Source organism: Canis lupus, chromosome X (genome assembly GCF_048164855.1).
Source record: "Canis lupus baileyi chromosome X, mCanLup2.hap1, whole genome shotgun sequence".
In the NCBI taxonomy this organism is placed as follows: Eukaryota; Metazoa; Chordata; class Mammalia; order Carnivora; family Canidae; genus Canis; species Canis lupus.
Window position 1 is genome coordinate 3633493 of NC_132876.1, and position 13104 is coordinate 3646596.

The 13104-nt window shown below is 35.9% G+C and overlaps 1 protein-coding gene across 2 annotated transcripts in view; it reads left to right on the forward strand.

The window, feature by feature from the left end:
• The window catches only part of GABRA3 (gamma-aminobutyric acid type A receptor subunit alpha3), a 314861-nt gene that overhangs the window by 245397 nt on the left and 56360 nt on the right, over nt 1-13104 (forward strand). For both annotated transcript variants that reach the window (XM_072818120.1, XM_072818119.1), the window contains exon 6: nt 1330-1412. In XM_072818120.1, the coding sequence (XP_072674221.1) occupies nt 1330-1412 (83 nt within the window). The remainder of the gene's footprint in view (nt 1-1329; nt 1413-13104) is intronic.

The window sequence follows — 13104 nt, forward strand, 5'->3', positions numbered from 1 at the left end:
GTGAATTGGTAGGATATTGCAGGCTGACTTGAGAATTAAGCTTTTGTCCAAGACACATGGAAAATTTTATGAATATCAAAGGGATTAATTAGGTCTACAAGGACACTTGCCATCTAGTTTCTATCTCTTACCGTTTAGATAGGAGAACTAAAAATAAGAGATGGGCATATACTTGTTTTCTGCCTTTTATCCTAGAGTTGTTGCTAATACACACCTGAACATATTTTTTTTAAATCAGCCTGCTTTGTACATTGTCTAGTATTGTTCCTCTGATCATTTGTGAAGTGTTACACATTCATCAGGTTTAACAATTAACTAGGGTTGGAGATGCTGGCAAGTTGGCCACCTAGAACTCCAAGAGGATGGCATAGATTGAATCCAGTATAACTGGGAGATATACTGATTAACTAGAAATAACTAATTAGAGCTAGGCTCCAAAGAACTCTGAATTTTTGCTGTGTAGGTCCCATTTCTACATAGGAGGCTACTATCTATGTAGGAAAGGAAAACTAAAGCTCAAAATTCTTTAAAGAACCCAGAGGGGAAATCTTGAATAGATAATTTAAGCAGACTAAAGCAGAAAAATGAATATGTGGGCATGGCAAATCATACCCCATTCAGATTTTCATTGAGGAATCCATAAAGTCTCTCCTACATGTTATTCCTATAAAGAAAGCATGAGATCTTTAGACTTAACCTCTGAGGTTTTTGATGTCCCCTATTACCTTTATATATTTTTTCCTGACTAGTTGTGTGTGTGTGTCTGTGTGTGTGCACGTGTATGCATGTGCATGCATACACAAGTGTGTATATGTGTTCCCCAAGAGTCATCTTCTTCAACAAAGCTATCGCAGTTGCTGTACGCAGCAGAGCCATCTTTTGTTCTTATTCATTATCAGGGTAAAGATATTCATCTTTCCAGTGCAGTCTTTAAATTGGTTAACTTACTTGATAGCCTGTTGAGAATTACTTAATAAATAACTAAACTGCTACCAGGAGTGAATGAGTCAGGATCTTGTGTTTTCAGGCTTCTTTGAGGAGGAGAGCTGAGTAAAGGAACTCAGCTACAGAAGATAATTATATTTGTTTCTCTAAAAGCGGTAAGATGGGATTCAAATCTGATCTAAAAATCTGAATGCTGCTTTGAGAGACTCTCTAGTTCATTTAATTCATCCCTTGTGTTCATAAAGACTTCAATCTCACTAAACCTAAATAAACAAAACCCCATTATTCTTAGAGGCACCCCATTGTTGATGAATAGGAACTCAGTTCTGTTTTTAACCCCATTCAGTTTAGCTTAATCTCATTTTCTGTTCTCCTTTCTTTTAGGTTAACAATTCATGCTGAGTGCCCCATGCATTTGGAAGATTTTCCTATGGATGTACATGCCTGCCCACTGAAGTTTGGAAGCTGTACGTATTTTGTCACTTTCTGTTTACCTGATCTTCTTCCAAAAGAAACAGTATTTCCTGTTCTGTCCCCTAGTAGTTTTTAAAGCTGAAATCTAAAGCTGAACCAGGCTGGTATGGGAATGGGGTAGGAGCGTGGGGTTGAATAGTACTAACTGGTCAGGAGGAGACTTAGCTTTTAATTGTTTTCTTTCTAGATAGCAAATATTATCTCACCATTTCAGACTCATTTTTGTCATTAGATTGAAACATTAACATCTGTTTCCTAATTGTCCAGAAGGTATAGCAAGACAGAGTTAATATATTGTGATGAACACTGAGTGTTGTACATAAGTGATGAATCACTACATTGTAACACCTGAAACTAACAGTACACTGTATGTTAAACATTGTAACACCTGAAACTAACAGTACACTGTATGTTAACTAACTGCAATTTAAATAAAAACTTGAGAATGAATGAATGAACAACAACAACAACAACAACAACAACAAAAAACCAGAGCCAATATAGAGTATAGTAGCAGCTTCCGAAGGACAAGATCTCCAAAAGAGAACGTGTTTATATTTTTGAAATGCCTATTTTACTTGCATCTCATATAGTTCTATCTAATTCTCTGCAGTAAATGGTAGATAGAAAGAGACCCTGGAAATTTTCTCATTTTTACAGAGTATTGCCTTTACCATTAACTGTAAATCTGACAGAGAAATGAGTAAATACATAGCCCATTTTCAAGAAAGTTAGAAAAATCAAAATTGAATAGAATTTGAGTGAGTTTCTAACTCTAAGAATTTTAAAGTAAATTTCATATAGGGAGTCATCTGAGCAATATATCAAGGTCTGTGTTGATTGTGTCTAAATTAAATTTAGCTCTATATTTTAAAGTAGAAAGTACATTTGAAATGACCCAAATAATTACATGTGACATATTTTTTCAATCATTGTAAAATACTTATAGATTGTCTCTTATGTGCCAGGCTCTATTGTAGGAGCTTAGAATACATCCATGAATAAAACAAAGACCCTGTCTTTGTGGAGCTTATAGAGGAGAGAGGGATGGTGGAAGAGAAAATAAACAACAGATTGAAATGTAAAGTATAAAGTGTGTTGTAAAGTGAAAATTACCATGGGAAGACATAAAAGTACTGCAGAATAAGGGGTATCAGTCTTGTCTAGGTGGAAGATAGGTGTTGCCATTGAAATTTAAAATAGGGCAATCAGCATAGGCATCTTTGAAAAAGTGACAATTAAGCAGAAATTTTAAGGAGATAACAGCATTAACAATGCAGATATTAGAGGAAACTGCTCCAGGTAGAGGGAACATCCAGGGATAAGACCCCAAGTCAGAAAAGTGTCTGGCTTCTCCAAGGAACATCCAATATAGCTAGACACAGTAAAGGGGAAAGTACTAGGAGAGGATGAGATCAAAGAAGAGGCCATGTCATCCAGAGTCTTGTAGGACATTAAAGGGCTTTGAATTTTAAGAGAAAATGAGGAGTGGTTGGAACATTTGGAACAAAATGATTACATTATATGACTTATGTTTTAAAAGAATCATTATGGATACTCTATTAAAAATATAAATATAAGAAGAATAGAAGAAGGAAGTCCAGTTAAAAGGTTATTGCAGTAATTCAGATGAGAAATGATAATAACTCAGATTACAGTGACAGTGGTAAAACAGTGAGAAAGAGTGTCTGTGGGTGAACAGTGCTCCCCTCATGAACAATTAGAAAACCTAGTACAGTAGAAGCAATGAGAACCAAAAGACAAAAATTCTGGAAAAAGAATAGAATCTCTTATAGATGAATTTGTGATCTGCAGCTTCTTAATTTTTTTGTGGTATTTGACAATTCTGGCCACAGATTGCAGGTTAGAATTCAAGTTTGGCCCTAAGCTTGGGGCTGCTGCTAGATGATAGGGGAAAAAACAATAGTTTTGATGGTCATGATGGTCACAGAGAGCTAACGTGATAAAAATAGAGATCTAGATGGTCTCAAACTCTTGGCTAATGTCCCTCTCAATACAATTGCTAAATTTTGAATATGCACAAATCATAAGGCTAAAAAAAAATATGAACACCTCTGAAAAGTGAAGCTGGTTTACCAATGCTATAAAAAATAAGTCATGCCAGGCTATCAGTTTAAAACTCCATAGAAGCTATGTCCTAGTTACAGGGGAACAGCAGAGACATACCAAATTTAACCAAAACTATAATCCAACTCAGTCTCTTATGGGATTAAGGTAATAATTCTCCCACACTAGCTGTTTAGCAAGGAAAGAATGAAGCCTTTCTGGTGGAAATCAACATCATCTGAAAATTCTACAGTTTGTTATACTATGTCTGCAAATCAATAGAAAAATCATTAGGCATAGCAACAGAGGACCATATGACCTTTACCAAGATTTTAAAACAAAAATGGAATATGGGAATAGATCAGCAGGTGACCCAGATGTGAGTTTATAGACGAAGACTTTTAAAAACAATGGTTAATATGTTTAAGAAAAAGAAGAAAAGATGAATAAAATAGATAAGAGATAAAACAGAATTTCAACAGAAAATTAGAATATATAAAGAAAAACAAATTAGATATTACTTATATGCAAAATTCAGAATTCAATGCATAGATTTAAAAGTAAAATACAGAATTGGATAACATTAAAAAATGGGTAAACAAAAAAGAACAAAACTGAGCACAGAGAGATGAAATACAGAAAAGAGTAAGAAACATGTGGGATACAGCAAAATAAATTGTAGTGAGTGTAATTTTGCAGAAGAAAAACAGAAGAGAAAGGAGCAAAAACAATAATTAAGTAGCTAAAGGCTAAATGCTTTTAAAGTTATCAATCCAGGGCACCTGGGTGGCTCAGCAGTTGAACATCAGCCTTTGGCTCAGGTTGGACTCCCTGTTGGGCTCCCTGCAGGGAGTCTGCTTCTCCCCCTGCCTGTGTCTATGCCTCTCTCTCTGTGTCTTTCATAAATAAATGAATAAAATCTTTAAAAAAATAAAAAATAAAGTTATCAATCCAAAGATTCAAGAAGTTGGTAAACACCAAAAAGGATAAATGCAAAGAGAACAACACTGATTCCAAAGTTGTTTTTTTTTAAAGACTTTATTTATTTATTCATGAGAGACAGAGAGAGACAGACAGAGAGAGAGGGGCAGAGACACAGGCAAAGGGAGAAGCAGGCTCCACCCAGGGAGCCCGATGTGGGACTTGATCCCAGGACTCCAGGATCACGCCCCAGGCCGAAGGCAGGTGCTCAACCACTGAGCCACCCAGGGATCCCTGATTCCAAAGTTTATATAGAAATATAAAAGTGCCAAAAATAAATAAGGCAATCTTGAAGAAGAAAAATAAAACTGGAGAACCTACAATCAAATCAAATCTAGTACCAGTATCAAGACTTATATTTTAAAGTTTTAAAGCTGTAGGTATTATTGTTGGAAAGATAGGCAAGTAGGTTAATGGGATATAATAGAAAGTCCAAAAAAGAGAGGAAAAGGGAAAAGGAGGGAAAGAGGGAGAAAAGGAAGGTAGAAGAAAGAGAAATCTTGACTTGTATCTCTCATTATACATAAAAATGAATTCCAGATGGATATAAATAGATATAAATATAAAATGGTGAAAGGTAAAACAATAAATTTTTTAGAGGAAAATATTAGAGAATGTCTTCATGATCTTGAAAGAGGTAGAGATTACTTAAACAGGACTTAGTATAGTGCCAATCACAAACGTAAAAGAGGATGACTTAGAATATATTAAAAATTCATTCTTTTTATCAAAAGACAATGGTGAAAAGGCCAGCCATAGGATGAGAGAAAATTTTGCATTGCATATACATGACAAATGACTCAAATCCATAATTATTAAGACCCTCCCCCTACAAATCTATAAGTAGTAGACAGAAACCTCAATAGAAAACAAAAGTCAAAGTGTTGAACAGGCACCTTGTAAAACAGGGTTTCCCAATCACACACACATGTAAAGTGATCCATTACATTAGTCAGCAGGGAAATGCAAATTAAAATCCAGAGGGTACTACTCCATACCCACTCGAATAACTAAAATGAAAAAAGATAGAAAATACAAAATCTTGGTGTGGATATGGAACACAACTGTACTCTTATGTACTGTTAATAGGAATGTAAAATTGTACAAAGTTTCTAGGAAATTGGTGTTATCTACTAGTATTGGACAGACACATATAATCTAGCATTTGTAATTCTGAATATCTCTCTCTTCTTTTGAACATTTATTTATTTATTTGAGAGAGAGAGAGAGAAGGCAGGGAGGGGCAGAGGGAGAGGGAGAGACAGTTTTATGCAGACTCCACAATGAGCGTGGAGCCCAACTCAGGGCTTGATCTCACGACCCTGAGATTAGGACCTGAGCAGAAACCAAGAGTCTGACGCTTGAACCAACTGCATCACCCAGGCACCCACTAGTCCTGTGTATATTTCTAAAAGTCAATCAGTATTTAGGTCTACCAAAAGGCATACACTGAATGTTCATAACAGAGCTAATTTTAGTTGAGCCAAACTGAAAACTAATATCCATCAGAACAGATTAAAAAATCTATGACATATTCACACAATGAAATGCTATACAATGACAAGTATATCATACTCAGAAACATGAATGAGGTTACAGATTTGATGCTGAGCAAAAGCTAGACACATTAGGTATATGGTGTATGGTTCCATTTATATCATATACAAAACCCAGCAAAATTAATCTGTAGTATTAGAAGTCTTTAATAGTTTATCTACCATTGCTATTGATAATATTTTTTTAACTTATTTTTTATTGGTGTTCAATTTACTAACATACAGAATAACCCCCAGTGCCCGTCACCCATTCACTCCCACCCCCCGCCCTCCTCCCCTTCTACCACCCCTAGTTCGTTTCCCAGAGTTAGCAGTCTTTACGTTCTGTCTCCCTTTCTGATATTTCCCACACATTTCTTCCCCCTTCCCTTATATTCCCTTTCACTATTATTTATATTCCCCAAATGAATGAGAACATATAATGTTTGTCCTTCTCCGACTGGCTTACTTCACTCAGCATAATACCCTCCAGTTCCATCCACGTTGAAGCAAATGGTGGGTATTTGTCATTTCTAATAGCTGAGTAATATTCCATTGTATACATAAACCACATCTTCTTTATCCATTCATCTTTCGTTGGACACCGAGGCTCCTTCCACAGTTTGGCTATCGTGGCCATTGCTGCTATAAACATCGGGGTGCAGGTGTCCTGGCGTTTCATTGCATTTGTATCTTTGGGGTAAATCCCCAACAGTGCAATTGCTGGGTCATAGGGCAGGTCTATTTTTAACTGTTTGAGGAACCTCCACACAGTTTTCCAGAGTGGCTGCACCAGTTCACATTCCCACCAACAGTGTATGAGGGTTCCCTTTTCTCCACATCCTCTCCAACATTTGTTGTTTCCTGCCTTGTTAATTTTCCCCATTCTCACTGGTGTGAGGTGGTATCTCATTGTGGTTTTGATTTGTATTTCCCTGATGGCAAGTGATGCAGAGCATTTTCTCATGTGCATGTTGGCCATGTCTATGTCTTCCTCTGTGAGATTTCTGTTCATGTCTTTTGCCCATTTCATGATTGGATTGTTTGTTTCTTTGGTGTTGAGTTTAATAAGTTCTTTATAGATCTTGGAAACTAGCCCTTTATCTGATATGTCATTTGCAAATATCTTCTCCCATTCTGTAGGTTGTCTTTTAGTTTTGTTGACTGTATCCTTTGCTGTGCAAAAGCTTCTTATCTTGATGAAGTCCCAATAGTTCATTTTTGCTTTTGTTTCTTTTTTTTTTTCATTTATTTTTTATTTTTTATTTTTTTATTGGTGTTCAATTTACTAACATACAGAATAACACCCAGTGCCCGTCACCCATTCACTCCCACCCCCCGCCCTCCTCCCCTTCTACCACCCCTAGTTCGTTTCCCAGAGTTAGCAGTCTTTACGTTCTGTCTCCCTTTCTGATATTTCCCACACATTTCTTCCCCCTTCCCTTCTTTTCCCTTTCACTACCTTCGTGGATGTATCTTGCAAGAAGTTACTATGGCCGAGTTCAAAAAGGGTGTTGCCTGTGTTCTTCTCTAGGATTTTGATGGAATCTTGTCTCACATTTAGATCTTTCATCCATTTTGAGTTTATCTTTGTGTATGGTGAAAGAGAGTGGTCTAGTTTCATTCTTCTGCATGTGGATGTCCAATTTTCCCAGCACCATTTGTTGAAGAGACTGTCTTTCTTCCAATGGATAGTCTTTCCTCCTTTATCGAATATTAGTTGCCCATAAAGTTCAGGGTCCACTTCTGGATTCTCTATTCTGTTCCACTGATCTATGTGTCTGTTTTTGTGCCAGTACCACACTGTCTTGATGACCACAGCTTTGTAGTACAACCTGAAATCTGGCATTGTGATGCCCCCAGATATGGTTTTCTTTTTTAAAATTCCCCTGGCTATTCGGGGTCTTTTCTGATTCCACACAAATCTTAAAATAATTTGTTCTAACTCTCTGAAGAAAGTCCATGGTATTTTGATAGGGATTGCATTAAACGTGTATATTGCCCTGGGTAACATTGACATTTTCACAATATTAATTCTGCCAATCCATGAGCATGGAATATTTTTCCATCTCTTTGTGTCTTCCTCAATTTCTTTCAGAAGTGTTCTATAGTTTTGAGGGTATAGATCCTTTACATCTTTGGTTAGGTTTATTCCTAGGTATCTTATGCTTTTGGGTGCAATTGGCAAAGAAGAAGTCAAACTCTCCCTCTTCGCCGATGACATGATACTCTACATAGAAAACCCAAAAGTCTCCACCCCAAGATTGCTAGAACTCATACAGCAATTCGGTAGCGTGGCAGGATACAAAATCAATGCCCAGAAGTCAGTGGCATTTCTATACACTAACAATGAGACTGAAGAAAGAGAAATTAAGGAGCTATTGATAATATTATCCAAACTTCTGACATATTGAACTATAGGATTTAGGAATAAGAGTTGGAATGCCTAAAAATTTTATAAATCAAATATTATTCATAAAACATTTCCAACCTTCTTCATGTTCCTTACTCATTGCTATGAATATCCAACTTTTTAAATAAATAAGACATAGTTTATAAGCAGTAGCAAAGACCAGTAGCATATAAAAGATACTCAAAAACTGAAAAACACCAGGAAATCTTACTATATAGTATTTGAATAACAATATTTTTGGATCTCTTAGCAAGGTAAACAGCACTACACAGGATCAAAAGTCAAAACTGCCAATTTAAGGGTTTATTTTGCTTCTCAAACTAATTCTTGAAAGAACACTTGCAGACTATGCATGTATATATTGTATATTGTATACTATGCATGTAGATTTATTAATGTACAATTTATAAGAATGACTCACCATTACCAGAATACAGGGCCACAAACATACACTTAAAATAAGCAGAATCAACTGATAAGATCATCATATACTTCTTTACTGATACCTGGACATTTTACAACTTCTGACTTGATATGCCAGCATTTCTTGGTCTTGCTTTTGACTTGACATTGGTAGGTTTCTTCAAATAAGTAATATGTCTATGTCCATTGTTAAGCTTTAGTAGTTATAGAATTATAAAACTTTTTCCATTTTGCTCATTTTCAACTATTTTTATCAGTATTTAATATTCAGAAAAATATATAAATTTTCTAATAAATGCCAGGAAAGAATTTCCACATAGAAACAATATTCAGGAAAGTGGTTACTTGTGGTGGGGTTGTGTTTAAAAAGGGACACAAACAGTGCTTCTGAGTGCTGATTATATGGGATGTTAATCTGGTGTTCAGAAAAGATGACTGGAGATTTAATTTAGGTGACATCCATAAAAATAGCATTTAAAGCCATAGGTGGGGAGAGATCACTTAGGAAATGACTGTATATAGATAGAAGTATCAAGGATTGTCTCCTTAGTATAATATTTAAAGGCTACAGAGAAGAGAATAACTCAGGAAATATGGAGGCAAGGAAAGGTGAAGTATGAGGAAACTTAAGGAAGCACATCATCCTGAAAGCCAAAGAAAGTGTATTAAGAAGGAAAGAGTAATTTAAGTTCTTAAATTCTTAAGTGGGCAGTGAAAATCAGCCTTAAAATAATCTCTAATGAGGGATGCCTGGGTGGCTCAGTGGTTGAGCACCTGCCTTTGCCTCAGGTGGTGATCCTGGGGTCCTGAGATCGAGTCCCACCTCGAGCTTCCCACAGGGAGTCTGCTTCTCCCTCTGCCTATGTCTCTGCCTCTCTCTCTCTGTGTCACTCATGAATAAATAAATAAAACATTTAAAAATAAATAAATAAAGATGGCCTTCCTAACCCCGAAGTCATGGCGCATCATGATAACTTTTAAAAAGTAATAATCTCTAATGAGAACAAAATGGTGATTACCAGAGGGTAGGTGGATGGGAGGATGGGTGAAATAAATGATGAAGATTAAGAAGTATACTTGTAATGAGCACTGGGTGATGTGTGGATTTATTGAATCACTGTAATGCACGCCTGAAACTAATATAACACTCTATGTTAACTATACTGGAAATAAAATATAAAATAAATTGACAAAACCCCCATCTATAATGAGGAAGCAATTCTGAAATGGTAGAGTAAGGACTTCTGAAAAATCTCTTCCATAAAACCAAGGAGAACTGAAAATTATCAAAATAAACTTTCTCTAAACTCTCACCAAAGGCTCACAGCAATCTACGGGGTGTTATTCAAGAAAAGTGCTTATTCTCAGTAAAATCAGGGAGTCCTGTTCCCATCGTCTTCCTCTGCATTCTGACGAAGCCTTGAAGATTTTGTAATAATAGAAAGATCAATCCATCAGGAAGTTATCATGATTATAAAGATATATGTACCTAACCACAGAACCCCAATATACATGAAGTAAAACTGAAAGAATTTAAAGGATAAATAGACAACAGTAATAACTAAAGATTTCACTACTCCACTTCCAACAGATCACTAGACAGAACATCAACAGAGTAATAAAAGCCTTGAACAAAATTATAAAACAACTAGATCTGACAAACATACCACACTCTACCCAACAGTATCAAAAAACACATTATTCTCAAGAGCACACGGAACATTTATCTGGAGTAGACCATATGGGTTTTTTTGTATATTCTTTATTGGAGTTTGATTTGCCAGCATATAGCATAACACCCAGTGCTCATCCTGTCAAATGCCCCCCTCAGTGCCCATCACCCAGTCACCCCGTCCCCCCGCCCACCTCCCTTTCCACTACCCCTTGTTCATTTCCCAGAGTTAGACCATAAAACAAGACTGAGTACATTTAAAAGTATTAGAATAACATAAAATGTGTTCAGTTGAATGAAATTAGAAATAAATAAGGGAATTTGAGAAATTCACAAATGTGTTGAAACATGCAGTTCTACATAAACAGTGCACTCCTAGATAAAGAATGGGTCAAAGAAAATATCACAAGGGAAATTAGAAAATATTTTGAAATGAATGAAAATGATGCACAATATACCAAAATCTATGGAATGTATCAGCTTAAAGCAGTGTTCATAGGGAAATTTATAACTATAAGCCTATATTGAAAAGACAGATAAAGAAGTAATAATCTGACCTACTTTAAGAAGCTAGAAATAGAAGAGCCAACTAAACCCAAAACAAGTAGAAGGAATAAAATAATAAATATTGGAGTGAAATTAAATTAGAGAATAGAAAAATATTAAAGAGAATCAAAGAATCTAAAAGTTGGTTCTTTGAGAAGATTAACAGAACTGGTAAACCTTTAGCTAGACAGACAAACCCAGAAAAGAAGAATTGAAACTACTAAAACTAAAGGAAGGGACATTACTACTGACCTTACAGAAATAAACAGGATTATACAGGAATACTATGGGCAACTGTAGGCCAACTCCTTAGACACCCTAGACAAAATGGAAAAATTCCTAGAAATATACAAATTACTAAAACTAACTAAAGAATAAATAGAATTTTTATTGGACCTATAACAAAGCGATTAAATTAGTATTGTAATAATTCCCCCTGAAAAAACAGACCTAGATGGCCTCACCATTGAATTATACCAAATATTTAAAGAAGAATTAAAACTGTCTTCACAGAGTATTGCAAAATATAAAAAAGGAGGTAACGTTTCTTAACTCATTCAATCTGGTCATTATTACTCTGAAAAAAAAAAACACAAAGACACAAGAAAACCACAAATATTTATTATGAGGATAGACAGGAAAAATCTTTAACAAAATACTAGCAAACTGAATCAAGCAACTTATAACCAACTGATTAATTTTTCTTTAAAACCTATTGTGTTCCATTTCTTAATTTATTAGATTCTGCATTCTGGTCGTTATATACCTCTTTAACTTTATTTCCCTTTTCCCTTTTGCATAGCAAAGCTAAAGTAGCAGAAGGAGGCAATGAAATGCTTGTGCCATCATAGTCCATCCAGTATATGTTGAAAGGGCCATTCTGGGAATGTGATAGTTCTAATCCTCTGGTAGCTCTCCTTTCTTCAGCATCCATCCCCCAATACACACACTCTATCCCTGCTTTTCCGTGAAAATAGAATGATTGGAACTGAGAAGAAAGGGTAGGGAGGAAAGGTGTGGGAGGAAAGCTGAGACGTTAAAGGAGCCCAAGGTACATGAAGGAAAGAGAGAAGAAAGAGAAAGGCTACAGGAGAAGAGTTCTATTCCCCAGTGAGTGAATGAATTTCATCATTATCTATGACTTGCAAAAGCTACAATTTTAAGGTCATGTAAAATTCTTCCTTAAATGTCCTCCATTCCTTTCTTAATCTTAATGAAAAGCTATCAGTTATAATCCATTCTACCTCTGAAATCTCTTCTCTGTCCCACTCAGTTCAGCCCACTATCTGTTACCATATGTTATGCTGTAAGGGTCACTTACACCAAACATTGTGATGGCTTAACTGATGTCTTAGCTTTAGTTTCACTATTTCTAGCCAGTCATTCATACTGCAGCTAGCACAGTCCTTCAAAAGCATATATTTTGCTATATCATCTCTCTACTTCAGGCACCTCCACAACTAATAGCCTATGGACTAAAACTCTCATTTTTATTGTAGGCAACTAGGGCAATATTACCTCAGCTTCTCTCTAGCCTGTAAATCCAGGGATACCATTAATTTCCTTAATACTGGTGCCCTTGTATGCTTTTTGCCTTTGCTGTATTATTCTTTTGCTAGGAATGTCCTTCTGTCACCTTTTAAAAGTGGTCTCATTTTCTAAGCATTTTCTACTTTATGAACCCTTCCCTCATATTCTACTCTGGGCAGAAGCAATGGCACCACCCCCACCTACCACCACCATGAGTGCTTTTAACTTCTGTTTACTATTACAGAGTTAGGCTGTGAACAGTCAAATAGTTTTCAATTTGTTTTTTGAATTTATTTCTCCTTCTTCCTTCTCTTCCTTTTTTAGTTCCTGCCTTTCCTGCTTTGACCTTCTTCATACAAGAAGACATATTTCTCCATAAATCCCTCTGTTCCCATATATTAGTGTCAAAGAAATGAAACTATTTCTTTTTGCTTAATGCAAATTGTTACTCTGGGCCCAATGAAGTTTCTAAGGTACTGATAGCTGCATGTTTTATTGTCACATCTGTACTAGGACAT